General features: G+C 40.1%; 1 protein-coding gene across 1 annotated transcript; it reads left to right on the top strand.

Moving 5' to 3' along the window:
- Positions 1 to 787: 787 nt before the first annotated feature.
- On the top strand, positions 788 to 12,228 carry LOC134437062 (lymphocyte antigen 75-like). The gene is made up of 4 exons (XM_063186499.1): positions 788 to 1,130; positions 9,073 to 9,411; positions 9,646 to 9,737; positions 12,072 to 12,228. Exons 1-4 carry the CDS (start codon positions 1,067 to 1,069, stop codon positions 12,207 to 12,209), a joined length of 633 nt encoding a protein of 210 aa, XP_063042569.1. The 5' UTR covers positions 788 to 1,066; the 3' UTR covers positions 12,210 to 12,228.
- Positions 12,229 to 17,836: the final 5,608 nt, after the last annotated feature.

Here is a 17,836-nt window from a genome sequence, read left to right on the forward strand (position 1 = left end):
CTTAATATATAGCAGTTTTTTTCCATATGACCCACAAATCGGGTCAAGGAAAGTCCATTTTGTGCCAAATATCTGAATAAAAAGTACTATGATTGGCTACAAACCAACACCAAAATAAGGAGCTTGTTTACATTCATTCAGGTGTGTGTGTGTGTGTGTGTGTGTGTGTGTGTGTGTGTGTGTGTGTGTGTGTGTGTGTGTGTGTGTGTGTGTGTGTGTGTGTGTGTGTGTGTGTGTGTGTGTGTGTGTGTGTGTGTGCGTGCATGCATGCATGTGTGCTTTTTATACCTGTTTCTGTCTGTTGTGTGGGGTATTGTGTGTATCTTGGATTATGTGGAAGCTCTTAAACGCCTTCATGTCCTTTATAAAGGAACTGTAACTTGCACTGTGTCCTAACAGGATCTGCTGATGTTCTAAACATGCTCTGACTCTGTTCTGTTGGAGACGTCCTTTTACTTTGCTGTGATGGAATCCACCATAGCTCTGCTCCTTTTACTCACAGGTGAGGCAGATATGTGTGTGTGTGTGTGTGTGTGTGTGTGTGTGTGTGTGTGTGTGTGTGTGTGTGTGTGTGTGTGTGTGTGTGTGTGTGTGTGTGTGTGTGTGTGTGTGTGTGTGTCTGTTTCTGTTTCTGTTCATGTGTTTATGTGCGTTTCATTTCACATAGACCAAATAGGCCTACTATGAATGCTGCGCTATGCTGCCTGTTTGTGTGTACACCGCCTCTCTACATCCATCATGTGTGCCAACAGGTGTGTTCTCCTCTTGCCACTGTGGGCCTGCTCAATACCACTTTGAGTCTCATCCTCTCAGCTGGGCCGAGGCCCAAAACTTCTGCAGAGAGAAAGCTCAGAGTGACCTGGTCACCATCGCAAGCCAAGAGGACCACACAAGATTCAAAGAATACGTACAACAATTAGGTTACAGTGGCAGCATTTGGATAGGGTTGCATGATGATGTCAAGGGCTGGAAATGGTCCCTTGATGGCCTTACTTTGGAGCAGACAGGGTACATAAGATGGTCCGGAAAAGAGCCCAACAACCTTCGCGGTCAGCCTTGTGGAGCAATGAATAATAAAGGTTTTTCCACCAAGTTCTGCAGCACCCCGAGAGTCTTTGTGTGCTATGATGGTGAGACACACATTTACCCCGCCGACTTCTCATGAAAAGTTGTATTTGTCAGTTAGTATCTCCCTTAACTTCTCCTTTCTGATTGGCTGATGAGGTTGCCAGTCACTGTAAAATAATAATAATAATAATAATAATAATAATAATAATAATAATAATAATAATAATAATAATAATAATAATAATAATAAAAAGCACCTTGTACTTTGTTATGTTAGTTTTAAGTCTGGATCCATTTAACCCTCCTGTTATCCTCAGATTTAGGTTACATCCGTGATCCATGGGGTCATTTTGACCCCAGCCACTTAAATGTCTACAAAATCAGTGTGACCGGGTGTTGCGCCTTATGCCTACTGTTATGAGGTTTTTATGTCCACACATGTAGCCTACACACGTTAATGAACACACATGCACTCATTAGCACACACATATACACTCCCTCCCAGTGGAGGGAGCACTTTGTTGAACACTACATCACTGGCGAAGAAGGCCCATCAGCGTCTCTACTTCCTGTGAAAACTAAAGAAGGCAAGTGCTACACCCTCCATCATGACAACATTCTACAGAGGAACCATAGAGAGCATCGTGTCCAACTGCATCACAGTGTGGGGAGGAAGCTGCACGGAGAAAAACAGGAAGACACTCCAGCGTGTTGTGAACACAGCGAAGAAGATCATTGGAGTACCACTCCCCTCCCTGCAGGACATTTACACCACACGCCTCACCCGGAAAGCACTGATGATCATCAAAGACACAAGCCACCCTGCACACAAACTGTTCAGCCTCCTGCCCTCTGGAAAGAGGTACAGGCGCCTCCGTTCCCGTACCACCAGGCTGGCGAGCAGCACAATGCACCAAGCGATCAAGATGCTGAACACTCAACCCACTCTCCCTCCACTGTCAGCCTCTAGCCAGCAAGGCCACTGACAACCCTCCACCCCCCATCCCCCACCACCATATCTGCGACTGAACATTCCACCTGCACTACTATACTTGTGACTGAACTTTCAACCTGCACTAACTCAAAACATACATGCACACACACACACACACACACACACACACACACACACACACACACACACACACACACACACACACACACACACACACACACACACACACACACACACACACACACACACACACACACAAGCACACTGCACTTTCTGCACTAAACCCAAACATAAACACACTGACACACACTGACACACACACACACACAGACACACGAACACACACACAGACGCACACCGCACCTTCTACCTGCACTAAACACATACACACACACACACACACACACACACACACACACACACACACACACACACACACACACACACACACACACACACACACACACACACACACACACACACACACACACACACACACACACACACACACTGCTGCTGGTGTACTTGACAGACCTTTTTAATATTTATTTTTCTTCAAAATGCTACTATTACCATGTCAGAACGCTATAAAGGACTTTTTTTAGGAAAAGCACAAAAGCACAACAATACCTCTTAATGTATGTCCTCTACAAGTCTTCTGTTGTCCAGTCTTGCACTTTAAATGTCTGTATGAGCACTGTCTATGTCCATACTGTCTTAAGTCCATGTATAAGTACTGTCTATGTCTATACTGTCTATGTCCTTACCTAGATTAGTCTATGTCTGTATGGGAAAGCAAGAAATGTAATTTCAAATTCTTTGTATGACCAGTGCATGTAAAGAAATTGACAATAAAACCTACTTGACTTGACTTGATACTAACCCTGGTTTTCTGTAACCGGAAGCCTGAACCACAGGACAGATAAAAGGAAGAGGAAAACTTCCCAAAATGTTTTACCCAGAGCATGTTGCTCTGTTTGTAGCTAAGGCTGCAATGTCTGTCGGAGCTTGAAGAAATGGATCCCGTGTAGCTTAAGGCTGCGGGCAGTGTATAGTATGGAGAAGTTGAGCCGGTGAAGCTTATGGCTTCAGTTGTTTTGCACAGGGCGGGTAGTAGCAGCCCCCCATTGTAGCTTAAGGCTACAGTTGTTTTAGCACAGAGGTGACTCTGGTTGTAGTGCAAGGCTATCGCCAACAGAACCACTTGATGCTCAACATTTGCACAGTCCCATTGGGAACGCCAACGCCGACAAGCAGGTCGGCTCCAGGGGAAGTGTTCACATGCTTGACCCAGCACATTCTCCACGCCAAGGAGTACACTAGGACCTCGCCGTGCCAGCGGCACCTGTGACTTCAGTGTTGTGCCGCTTTCTCCCCTTGTAAAAATACCTCCAAGCCAGGTCTTTTTAAACTGTCTTTTGTGTATTTGGCCAGATTAAGTTCTGGTTATTTTTTCTTATTTTCTTTCTTTGTTGAACTGCTCTGGGTAGCAATAACTGTTTGCCTCTAGCTTTCAAGCATACTTGCAGCAAGGGTCCACTTGTGTGTCAGCACCTCAATGTGTGTATAACATGGTTTGCTGTGGATTACTGAGCCGCGTGGCTCTCACATGAGTGCAGTGTCTTCACTATTTGCCAGAACTGGGTTTGGGGGGTCACCTAGGGTAGTGTAGTAGTGGGGCCCACTGTGTATGTACTGCTACCCAGACAGTCAAATTGCCCTTTTCTTTCTTTTCTTTTTTTATATACTTATTGTAAATAATAAAAGAATGTTCTATTTTTCTCTAAATCACTGCCTCTTGGATCTCTGTATTGGTTAAACCCTGCACGGGGAACTCTATGGTGAAGCAGACCACCTTCACCATATTACATTTGTATAAGTAAAAACTTTTGCACCGGTTTATGCCTCAGATATTCACTGTTGCTCTGTTGGGACATAAAAAAGCCCTTTAGATAAGTTATAGCACCCCCACACACAGCCCACACACCAAAAAAACTAATCCATGACTAGGCGAAGATGTGCAACAACTGCCCAAAAGTTGCCTTGAATTAGTTTTGGGCCTCGTCTGCATCATACACATTGTTATTAGAGCCCTAAATAAAGCAAAATGTTCTAAATAACTTGTGTTCATGTATTTGACATTATCTGAACAGATTGAAACATATGAGTGATTCTACGAATCCCCTACGCTTTTGGCAAAAGCAAGATGTCAATTATCAGTATTTTTTTTCAACTAAATGACCTAGATGTTTACATAGTGTATATATTTAAGTTTCCAAACAAACAAATTGCCAATCTTAATCTTAAATCATTTGATAAATACTCTAATGAAAGCGAACATTTGCTTAATTATTTTGTCAACAGTGTTATGGACAAATACTATGTCATTTCAAACATATATAAAAATACTACAGAGTTGAAACAATATATGTTTGAAAGTGCTTATGTCCCTTAGCAGTAATGTTGTCATTAATCTGTGCAACTGATATAGAAAATGTGATTGTTGAGCTTCATAAGTAGGATTTTATGAGTCACTGTGATACAGACTGACACATTTTTCATCATAAATCCCTGTAACGTCTGATTTGAGTATAGTCACCCTCCTTACACAAGACTTCCTTCTCCAGAGATAATCCCTAGTGTATGTTCATAGGATTTTTCCAACACATAAGGGATCAATAGCGCAAAAACACTTTCAAAACAGTCAACCGTGTTACTCAACTGTTTTACGGTCAACAGTGCAGGGGAACAAGTCGGCACTTTTTTAGGAGAAAAAACAGAGCAGACAAACCCATCTCCCTAGAACACAAATTATTTTGTTTGGATATATATATATATATAATATGGATATAAATTGGCAAAAACATACTCCTCCTCAACTGTCATCAGTGTTGCCAGATTGGGCTGGTTCCCGCCCAATTGGGCTGCTTAGGATGGCCGTGTGCGGGTAAAAAATGGCATTTATCAGAAAAACCTTCCCACTGCCATATAAATCAATAGAATTGGGCGGGTTTTTAGGGCGGATTTTGATCATTTTTTGGGCTGGAAATCATCAGCCTCATCTGGCAACCCTGACTGTCATACTTAATTGTAACACCATTGACGGTAACACCGTTGACATTTCAGCCATTTTTATGGTGTTGTGCTAACTGAGGACCTCAGAAGTTCCACCACAACACCTTAATCAATTCATGCATCTGTATGCTTTATCTGTGTTTTTCTACATGTGATTTCTAATTCAGATTCTTATGAATATGTTGATAACACAGTTGACAGGCAATTTTCCCGCTATGAGAACATGAAAAAGAATGGATTAAATTATGGAAGGATGGAGCTCAAAATTTACCAAAAAGTCTTCCCGTATCCTGCCAAAGAGGTTATGACATCACGTGATGTTATTCGTATGACCTAAGACCAAACCATTACTGATTTATGGAGGAGGTTTCAGACCGTGACACGGTTAACACAGTTTTCGTGGACACACACAAAATGGCTAATTTCATGTATAATGGAAAGGACAGTGGTCTTTCTGACAGTTTTGTCATATTGTGATGATTACTGTGAATCAACATTTGCAATCGTCTTGGGCAAAACAAGTTTCTTTACATGCTAATATGAAGACTGAATCTGACATTTGGAAAACAGGACGGCATGAAAACGCCCAAAACCAGTATTAAATATTCATTCTTGCTGAGGGAAATAATGCTATGTCTACACTTTCTGTATTATATGAAAGATAAATGTTTTCTAATGTCCAAAACATCACTGGATGCAGTTAATAGTTAGTGGAATTGCCAAATAAAATCCACGGACTTAAAAGTGTAGGCGAATTAGAGAATCACTCATATATTGGCAAAATATGAATATTCCATATATGTTTAACAAACTTAAAATAATGTGGGGTCAAATTGACCCCAAGGAACACAGATGGAACCAAAACGTGTACAGCACTTAGGGAAAACATTTTTGTGGAAATTTCACTTTTTTCACCTTGACCCCATATATTTAGGAAAAGTCATCAAAGATTAAGCAAAGGAATTATGTACTTCATGTATTTTTCAGACGTTAAACATTGAAAGGGGTCAAATAGACCCCAAGGATAACAGGAGATAATTAACATTTGTAGTACCTGACGTCAGGTGGTGCAACTAGAGCTAATGCCACTATTGTAGGCTATTAATTAAAAGAAATAGTTTGGTCATCAGTCTACTGTACACGAGAATGTGCTTTTTTGATGGTCCAGTAAGAACAGACAAGCAATGAATTCATACAAGGTATTACCTATTGCTGCTCCACCCTGATGCTCTTGCACATCAAGAGTTTCGTTGCAAAATGACGTATGCACCATTCTTGACTTTTGCACTTTTTATTGGGAATAACCAGTGGTGGAATTAGACATGAATTCTTTCTCTTACACAAAGAAAAAACAAACACTTTAACACTGGCTACGGTTACATGATGTTTTTAATTCCAAATTAATAGTTCGGAATTAAATAGTTCGGAATTAAAGTTATTTTGGGACGTGTACATGGCACTTACTCTTAATTCTGAATTACCATCTGGGGAAAACAAAGCATTTCGATTGGATAGAGGACACACGTGATGAGCGAGCCAAATAAGGTGTGGGGTGTGTTCGCCAAACCTCCAGGACCTCTGGGACAGCTAATCATCTTCAGCCTTAACATATTTGCTTCAGCTGGGTCACATTTTGGCATATACTCATGAACGGCCATCAGAGTACTTTACTCGTAAATGTGCGTTACGCCCCTTTATGGGTGAAAACAAACCGAATGTCTCATCAACTACATGCTACATCGGCTTGTCTAAATGAACACAGTCCATGCTTCAGCCACGGCTGTTTGGCTCTATTATTTGAACAGCCGGCAACACAACACGTTTTCGCCATGTTGCGCGTGAACAACGCTAATCTACAGGTCAGTATCTTTCGTTTATTAAACCGCAACATCACCAATTGACTTGCATGGGTTGCTTTCCACAAATGGGCGTAACGCACATGGAAAACGTCACGCCGTCCATGAGTATGGCCCCAAGATGTGGATCACTTAAAATGCTAATGTTAGCTTACCTGGTTATCTTAGAAAAACGAGTGGTCAAAGGATAATGTGGGGTAAGTTTGTTCAGTTCGTGGTGCATTTTTACAAAACATGGAAGCCACAACATTTATAGTCGCTTAGGGACTTTAAATTAAGCTAAACTTTCATGTAGGAAATCGAGCGGAAGTCCGCCATTTTTTCTCAAGGAAGCAAAGAGCATGTGGTCTTGCGCCATCGCGTGGCCAACGAGCATGCGTGGAACGACCGGAATTGTTAATTCTGAATAAAAGGTTACATGACAGAGGAACATGTTTATTCTGAATTAAAAGCGGAATAAACCACCCACTTTATTCGGAATTAAGTTTAATTCCGAATAAACTTAATTCTGGTTGGGTAAGTGTTTACATGATGTTTTCAAAGAGGAATTGAGTTTTATTCAGAATTAAAGTGAGATGATTTCGAATTGAATTTCTGATGTAAACGAGATCAATGTAGAATATATATAAAGAATGGTTTTCGGGTTCTTATGACGCCCGACAGTGTGACCATATTAAGTGGTTTCTGATTGCTATCTATGACTTTAAGAACGGGTTTTGGGCAGGTTTTTGTAGATGTATGGTCATAGAAATCAAGACTTCTGTTTAATTCTGGAGGGATTTTGTGTTTTAACGGGCCTGTACACGTGTGTTACCAACACCATTTGGCTCGATAACAATTAATTAACAATTAACATCGAATGCGGCAGACCATTCATACAGATTCGCGCCTCGTGCCCCATTTGGCTCCTATTTTTGGAAGTGTGCCCTCTGCTGTTCATGAGAGAAACTGTCGAATTGGTCGGCGTGAAGCGAGTAAAAACAGATAGACAAGCACTGTTCAGAAGTCTTATCATCTACAGTATGTGTGTATTCTTGCCAATGAAATACTTTGAGAACATACTGTTTAAACCTATATAAAATGCATTTTGCAATGCAATGCAAAATACAACCAGAAGCACTCAGAGAGCGCAGACCTCCGCCAAGGACTGGGAGTTTCCGCAATTACATTTTTGGTCACTAGGGGTATCTAGATTTATATGCCAGCAATGGTGAAGAATCTTTAAAAAGGTCCGGGTTCCGGCGGTTTGTGCTCCGAATCACCACCAGAATTTAATTACTTGTTCCACAAGTCATTACCAACAACTCCACAAAGTTTCAGCCAAATCTGTTCGCAAGTTTTTGAGTTATCCTGTTGACAGACAGACAGACAGACAGACAGACAGACAGACAGACAGACAGACAAACAGACAGACAAATCAACGCGACCAAAAACATTACTTCCTTGGCGGAGATAAAAATGGAAATTTCCCAAAATGTTCCAAAACGGATATATGACATTTTGGAACGAAGCTCCTTAAATGTTAATGACCCTCACATCCATTGAGTTACACTTTATTTTGCTGCCCCTGTTATGTTGGGCAGGGACAGTGTCTCCCCAAGCCGATTGAATGATCTTGGCGCAAACAATTCTGATATATTACTGGCTGTTAGGATTGAAATCCCTTTTGGGGTTTAGATGCTCTGAAAATTAGATGGATTTTTTTCATTTTCATTTTTCTTAAGACCATGATGGAGATCTTCAGGCCATGACGGAACTTCTTGCATGATTGACTTGAAATTGCTTCTACTAATCTCAGTAAAAAACAAAACACCAAAAACATATGCATGCAGAGATTTGTTTTATTGGTAGGCCTATAGAATGACCCTGTGTATCAACATAAAGTGTTACTACATTTTAATGTCTGTCAAATGTGCGCATGTGTGAGTATATGGTGAAAAAACAACAAAGTAATATAAGTATATAAACCTTAATTTTATGTTGTAAGTTCAACAAATACTGCATTAAACTTTGTCCATGCATATTGTAGACTAGAGATTTCTTATGTGTTTGTTGAAACATTGTTCACAATAGGATACTGTATTGTTTTTAACGAATCTTGTTTTCTTCATTGTTCAGAAGCGAATGAAGGACAAGAAAACCAATATGTCTACGTCAGAGAGGCAAAATCTTGGTATGACGCACAGAGCCACTGCCGTCAGCATTACACTGACCTGGCCAGTGTCAGGAATTCAGCGGAGCAAACAAAGCTGATGGAATTGAGTGGTGGATCTGCTATATCAATTGGTCTCTACAGAGACTTCTGGGAGTGGTCAGATCAGAACCCATCCACATTCCGTGCCTGGCAACCGGATCGTCCCAGCATTCCAACAGGCAAGGAGAACTGTGCGTACTACCAGGACGGTGGATGGGCTGACAGCTTGTGCTCAGAAAAGAAGGCCTTCATCTGTAACAGTGGTGAGTTTGTCACACGTTTTTTGCGTGCCATTAGTGTGTGTGGGTGTGTGGGTGTGTGGGTGCGTGCGTGTGTGCATGTGCGCGTGTGTGTGTGTGTGTGTAAGAGAGAGAGAGAGACAGAAAGACAGACAGACAGACAGACAGACAGACAGACAGACAGACAGACAGACAGACAGACAGACAGACAGACAGAGACAGAGACTGAAAAGAAAAGCTAACAGCCTTCCTCCATAGTCCCAAGCACACAGATGGTGAAAATTGCCATAAAGATGGACGCCCCTGTCAACATGGAGGACCCAGCCATCCAGGCAGCTTTGGCCGAGCAGGTGAGTAACAGTGGATTCCTTCATCATAGCCTTATACTATACAGCCATTCACTGACAAGCTTGTTAACATCAGATTCCATCAGAACCAATCCTCTCTCCCAACCTTCATCAGTCACCAAAAATATATGTCTATGCCTTCGCAACGGAATAGAATTCTTTTTTCTGATTGGCTGATGGGGTGACCATTAATTCCGTGGAACCGGTCAAGCATCAAGCATGTGACTAAGTTAGCTGCGTATAGAATCTTCGTTTGGAATGCTGATGGTATTTAAAGGGACACTGTGTGAGATTTTTAGTTGTTTATTTCCAGAATTCATGCTACCCATTCACTAATGTTACCTTTTTCATGAATACTTACCACCACCATCAAATTCTAAGTATTCATTATGACTGGGAAAATTGCACTTTTCATACATGAACATTTTCGGAAATAGGCATTTTTAGCTGCAAAAATGACTGTACTTGGGCCCTACTAGAAAAATTAAGTTTATTACTTAATAAACTTTCACAAAAAGATCATATTTGGCAATAGGCGACACAATTTCAATGAGCAGCATAGTTGCAGTACCTTTTTTGACCATTTCCTGCACAATGTACCTACAAACCCCAACTCCGATGAAGTTGGGACGTTTGGTAAACAGTGAATAAAATCAAAATGCTATCATTTTCAAAACATTCAATCTATTCATTAGATGGAGAATAGTGAAAAGACAGCATATTAAGTGTTAAAACCGAGAAAAAATATTGTTTTGGGGGACATATGTACTCATTTCTAATTTGATAAATCCAACACGTCTCAAAAGAGTTGGGACGGGGATCAGTGAAATTTAGTAAACATCCAAATAAGATAAAACAACAAAGAAGAACATTTCAAAATGAATTGTACTGACGGACAATATACGTGTCCAGGTATAAGATCATCACAGAGAGGCTGAGTCACTCAGAATTAAAGATGCAAAGGGAATAATTACCATAGTTATTACATACATTTTTGAATTCCCTTTGATTTACCACGATTAAGTGTATATAAGACATATTTTTGTTAATAAAATCATTGTATAGGTTCATGACATCATGAAATATATATTGGCTGTAGTCTCACTCTAATTCCTGGAGTGCTAGAGCTATTGAAAATTGACCATATTAAGAATGCTTAATGCGTGCAAATGATACAGGGGTGTAACATTCTCCTAAGCACCTGAGCTCACTTGAAATAGACCTAGAAGACATGGGAAACTGTCCTTTGCTTACAGAAGTCAGCAGAAGTTGTAGAAGTCCATTCTTTTCGACAATAATAGAGCATGGCACATCCTGTGCTACAGTGAAAATGGACCATCCAACTTGTGTTAGTGCTAGCTTCAAAAGTCAGCCTCCATGATGGCATGAGGGTGCAGCAGTGCATTGGTTAAGATGTTCTCACTCATCTGTAGAGTTAAATACAGTGCTGAATGGTATAAATGGGTTTTAAACAGCATGAAAAGCCACTCATGCATTATATTTTGAAGGGAGATCTTCGATTACTGCCACATAGTAAGGTCAAATTGCATTCTCTACTATGTTTTAACAGTTTGGCTCCATCATAAGGACCAGCAGGTGATAAAATGGTGGGTTTTTGGTCAAGACCTGTCACACTGTAAGCACTACAGAAAGGAAAACATTGCAAAACATGACAAGGAATACACCCACCATTTAAGCTGGTGAAATCATGTCCAAGATAGGAATTAACACTGTTTTTTATATAAAATCATCTCATCGGTTAATGAATTTAACTGTTAAGTGTTGTCTTTTGTTTTGTTTTTAGTTTTCCTCGACATTTGCTGCCATTTATTGTCCCCGTCCCAACTCTTTTGAGACGTGTTGGATTTATCAAATTAGAAATGAGTACATATGTCCCCCAAAACAATATTTTTTTCTCGGTTTTAACACTTAATATGTTGTCTTTTCACTATTCTCCATCTAATGAATAGATTGAATGTTTTGAGAATGATAGCATTTTGATTTTATTCACTGTTTACCAAACGTCCCAACTTCATCGGAGTTGGGGTTTGTATAAGGGGTTACGCTGCTGGAACCATTCACATGTTCTCAGCCGTTCTGAGCCGCTGAGTTTTGTGGAACCGGTCCCCTCGTTGGCCGTTATCCTTTTCATATTGTGTGTGTGTGTGTGTGTGTGTGTGTGTGTGTGTGTGTGTGTGTGTGTGTGTGTATATACACATATCCTGTATACATACTGTATAGTATATATATATTTAAGGAGATTTCAATATATCACTGAACATATTTGGAAGTATGTATGCCTCCATTTGACTCTCGTCCTCTGACTCTCTTCCTCAGATTCGCCAGAAGTTGCAGGAAAGTGGCCAGCCAGTCGGCCATGTCTCCTGGAAACACCAGTCAGATGGAAAGGCCTTTCACCAGCAGAAGAAGAACAAGCAAACCAGGAAGAAACGAGAGAAGAGAAACGAACTTTGAGTGAAGAAGGTGTGTCTGTACATTGTGTACGTGTTTTTACAGTAACTGTATGTTGATTTGACTACATCTCTCAGTGTTGTTTGCTCTAACTGCAATCACACACCTTTACACGTTCATAGCCGAGTGAAACTAGGAAAACTAAGATATAACGTTTTTTTATCTTCTTATTCTTGTTTTCTTCACCACTTTTGCCATGAGTCTGTGTGATAATCCTGTTGGTATGTTTTGTAATTGGAGGGTCTGTTTTACATTTTAGACACATCATCAGGATCATACACAATAAAAATGCAGTGTTAATTAAACACTTAGGCTATGTCTCAAATCACGCACTTCACTGAGGTCTTCAGTGAATAGTGTTGCGGAAAAATTTGAGGACTATGCACTGTTCCCTTACTGGAAGTGACGGCTGAGCATGGCATTAGCTCGCCAAAATATCGGTTGGCTACTGCTTACAATGCACAGGGTCAGGTGCTTGTTTCTTTCACCCCAAATGACAGCAATCACACAATACTTGGGTTGGCAATCACACAATACTTGGGAAAAGGTTGGTGTCTCAGCAATATTACACACAGAATTAGGAGACTGTTGACCAACCTCTTCAACTGAACTGAATGCCACGTTTCCTCCTTTTCATTGTCAACATGGCGGCCGTTTAGTGCGTGCAGTGTCCATCATTCAAGCACTGCGTTTTTCCGCCATTGTTGGGGGATCATCCTTGCACTTTCAGTGTACTGGCTCAATCTAAATTTTCAGGGTGAGCGCCCTAGGCACTGAAACACAGTTCCAGAGGTGCACAAGTGCGTGGATTGACACACAGGGTGAGTGAATACTCTGCAGTGGTATGCAGTACACAGACATTTTGGGAGGCAAGTGCTGAAGGTGGGGGGTGGGGTCATGTGGAACTTCCAGCTGCCTTAGGCTATAGAGCTTTTATATTATATTGGGGCATTATTGTCAGTACTTTTTATCATGAACCATCAACATGGACATTGGTACATGGAACATTGTGACCAAAAAAAACCTTTAACAAAAAGAGTTATCAAAGACGGCATTTTTTGACCAGTAAGGTGAAGGACCTGCATGAAGCTGCCACTCAAATTCTCTACTTTACATACATTTTCTGACCTCTGACGTCACACAGCCGTTTTATTTTATTATTATGTAATTATTATGCGATTATTTTATTAATACACAAACACACACACACACACACACACACGCATACACACACACACACACACACACACACACACACACACACACACACACACACACACACACACACACACACACACACACACACACACACACACACACACACACACACACACATACAGAGAGAGAGAAACAGAGAGAGAGAGAGAAAGATAAAGAGAGAGAGAGAGAGAAACATATTCAATTGTGCTGTTTCAATGTGCTGCTGGATACTATACTGTATGATTACACTACAAAAAATAAAGGGATTTAGAGCGCCATCGTGGACTTATGTCTCATTGCATACTTGGTAACAAATCGTTTTAAAACATTTTGTGGGGGAAGTGTTTATACACACACACACAAACACACACACACAAACACACACACACAAACACACACACACAGACACACACACACACACACAGAGAGAGAGAGAGAGAGAAAGACAGAGAAAGAGAGAGACAGAGAGAGAGAAGGAGCGGGAGAGAGAGAGAGAGTGAGAGAGAGATTTACATTTACAGTGAATGACTTTATTATTTTTTTTATTTTTATTGTGTGTCATTGTCTGTCAATTCATTGTCAATCAAATGATTATAGCCACAATGCCGACTGACAGTCTGCTGTGATGTTCATGTTTTAAAACTTTTTTTTCACTTCATTTCCCAGACGGTTACTGTATATTAACCATGAAATAAAAAAGAGATTATTAAAAGCATGGAAACAACAGATTGAATTGAAACAGATTGAAACAACAGATGGATGAATGAATGAATGAATGAGTGAATGAATGAATGAATGAATGAATGAATGAATGAGTGAATGAATGAATGAATTGATGAACTGATGAATGATTGAAGTATTAAGGATGTTTATGGGAAAATATATACATACATATTTGTGTATATACCCTATTGGTTTATTTTTTTAGGTTAACAATAAACCCCCAAACAACTACACACTCAGCCTTCATTCACTTACCATGGCTGCAAAATATAGGGATTAGTGACACACAAACAAATGCAAACACACAAACAAATGACATCTGGCTGCGGGGATGCACCATTTTGAATGATGATAAATAGGGCTACTACGTTGATAAAACCTTTTGCATGTTGGGCAAACTGTTTTTACAGATGATTTTATTTCATTAACTCGATCCCGCCTTGGATACCAGCTGGCCTTTGTGTCACTAACAAGAGTGGTTCTTCTTTCATGCATCCTTCTTTCATGCGTTCATTAATTTCATCTTTCATTTATTTCATTCGTTTTCATCTTGACCCTTCACAGCAGGTAAGCTGATGTTGCTCTGTTGTCCTATTTGCTCCTATCTTATATGTTGTTGATAATGTTTTATGTGTCCTTATATAGATTGAATACAAAAATAATTATTGCAAATTATAGGCCTACTGATTCTATGTTTTATTTAAGTTTGAAAAGGGATATTCATTATTAATTTGTGTGTTTGGATAGTAGTGTAGAAGTAGATAGTCTTTACTGTCAGCATACTGTAAAAAAGTAAGTTTAAAAAATGAGCAATAGGTGATGTATTAAATATGCAAGAAAATCTACAAGGTTGGTAGCCTATTAACAATGAGGCTATGATGGGTAATTTAATTTATTAAGAATATGATGTTTTCTTGCCACATGTTGGATAATGTGTGAATTGCCTTGTCGCCAATTGATGTTCATTTAAGGATTAAAAGTTTAATTAATCACGGTCCAGAGTCAGCCGACGCTTATGCAAGTCTTTCGTAAGTGAACAATGGCTCTCATGATCACTTCCGCGGTCTGCTGTCAGAAAACCCCACATGCAACTATTGACAGCGTCGGACCGAACGAGTGTCGTGAGAAACACTTTTCATTTGAAACATCGCTTTACATTCCGTATTCGGATTTGTATCAACTGCTGGCATTCTGGGATGAAAAACAGTCTCACAGCGAGTTTATTTGAACAGCATTTTTTCATTACGGTGTAGATTTTGAAAGAGGCATGCCACGGGCACCACGCAAATGACGTTATGCTACCTAGTGCCTCTTTAAGCAGCGTCACCACTGGATATCAGATGGTGGTGACACTGTTGACCCCTGGAGGTTACATTTGGCCCCATGGTGGCCCCTGTTTTAGAAAAAAGCTAGAACCGCCAGTGTTAGAGGGGCTGTGGCCGAAATCTAACAGTATATGGGGGGCTTGTGGCTTGTGGGGGCTTGTGAGTGCTGCTGCACAGTAGGTTACACAATTTCTTGTCTGTATGTTGCTCAATGACTAATGGTAAGAGCAGTGCCATCAATATCTGTTCCTTTTCTTCCCTTGCTTTTATTTTAGTTTTACCTGCCTTGTTCTGTCTGAGGCCTGCGACTTTTTACTGTGCTGCCGTCTTTTTATTGTGTCATGCAGTCCCCTGGGTTTGGAATAAAGGAAGAAGAGAGAGTTGAATAAAAGGATCCACTGGTGTGACTGCTGGTGGCAGTCACCTGTCCACCATGGCACATACTATTGATCTGCTCATTCTTCTCTCAGGTGAGGCATACAGTAGAACACTGTAAAAAACTCTAAAGGTTCAAAGAGAACTCTCAATTGTCACTGAGCCCGTTTATGAGTGATTCTACGATTCCCCTACGCTTTTGGCAAAAGCAAAATGTCAATTATCAGTATTTTTTTTTTCAACTAAATGACCTAGATGTTTAAATAGTGTATATATTTAAGTTTCCAAACAAGCAAATTGCCAAGCTTAATCTTAAATCATTTGATAAATACTCTAATGAAAGCGAACATTTGCTTGATTATTTTGTCAACAGTGTTATGGACAAATACTATGTCATTTCAAACATATATAAAAGTACTACAGAGTTGAAACAACATACGTTTGAAAGTGCTTATGTCCCTTAGCAATAATGTTGTCATTAATTTGTGCAACTAATATAGAAAATGTGATTGTTGAGCTTAATAAGTAGGATGATATTATTCACTGTGATACAGACTGACACATTTTTCATTATAAATCCCTGTAACGTCTGATTTGAATTTAGTCACCCTCCTTACACAAGACTTCCTTCTCCAGAGATAATCCCTAGTGTCTGTTCATAGGATTTTTCCAACACATAAGGGATCAATAGCTGAAAAACACTTTCAAAACAGTCAACCGTGTTACTCAACTGTGTTACGGTCAACAGTGCAGGGGAATAAGTCGGCACTTTTTTAGGAAAAAAAAACAGAGCAGACGAACCCATCTCCCTAGAAAACAAATTATTTTGTTTGTTTGTCTGTCAATATGGATATAAATTGGCAAAAACATACTCCTCCTCAACTGTCATCAGTGTTGCCAGATTGGGCTGGTTCCCGCCCAATTGGGCTGCTTAGGATGGCCGTGTGCGGGTAAAAATGGCATTTATCAGAAAAACCCGCCCACTTTTTGCCATAGAAATCAATAGAATTGGGCGGGATTTTGTGCCTCTAGGCGGGTTTTGAAAATGTTTTGTGCTGGAAATCATCACCCTCTGGCAACCCTGACTGTCATAATTGGCTAATTGTAACACCATTGACGGTAACACGGTTGACATTTCAGCCATTTTTATGGTGTTGTGCTAACTGAGGACCTCAGAAGTTCCACCACAACACCTTAATCAATTCATGTATCTGTATGCTTTATCTGTGTTTTTCTACATGTGATTTGTAATTCAGATTCTTATGAATATGTTGATAACACAGTTGACAGGCAATTTTCCCGCTATGAGAACATGAAAAAGAATGGATTAAATTATGGAAGGATGGAGCTCAAAACTTACCAAAAAGTCTTCCCATATCCTGCCAAAGAGGTTATGACATCACATGATGTTATTCGTATGGCCTAAGACCAAACCATTACTGATTTATGGAGGGGGTTTCAGACCGTGACATGGTTAACACAGTTTTCATGGACACACACAAAATGGCAAATTTCATGCATAATGGAAAGGACAGTGGTCTTTCTGACAGTTTTGTCATATTGTGATGATTACTGTGAATCAACATTTGCAATCGTCTTGGGCAAACCAAGTTTCTTTACATGCTAATATGAAGACTGAATCTGACATTTGGAAAACAGGACGGCATGAAAACGCCCAAAACCAGTATTAAATATTCATTCTTGCTGAGGGAAATAATGCCATGTCTACACTTTCTGTATTATATGAAAGATAAATGTTTTCTAACGTCCAAAACATCATTGGATGCAGTTAATAGTTAGTGGAATTGGCAAATAAAATCCACTGACTTAAAAGCGTAGGGGAATCGTAGAATCACTCTTATATGGCCGCAATAATCGGGTTATTGGAATAAACAGGTTATTGGAATAAACGGTTTATTGCCGTTTACATGCAGTCCGTCGGTTGCCTGTGTTCCACTAAAGTGTGTGACACGAAGCTAGAATTTAAGGCTTGTGATTGGCTACTTG

Source organism: Engraulis encrasicolus, chromosome 21, assembly GCF_034702125.1.
Source record: "Engraulis encrasicolus isolate BLACKSEA-1 chromosome 21, IST_EnEncr_1.0, whole genome shotgun sequence".
NCBI classification, from domain to species: Eukaryota; Metazoa; Chordata; class Actinopteri; order Clupeiformes; family Engraulidae; genus Engraulis; species Engraulis encrasicolus.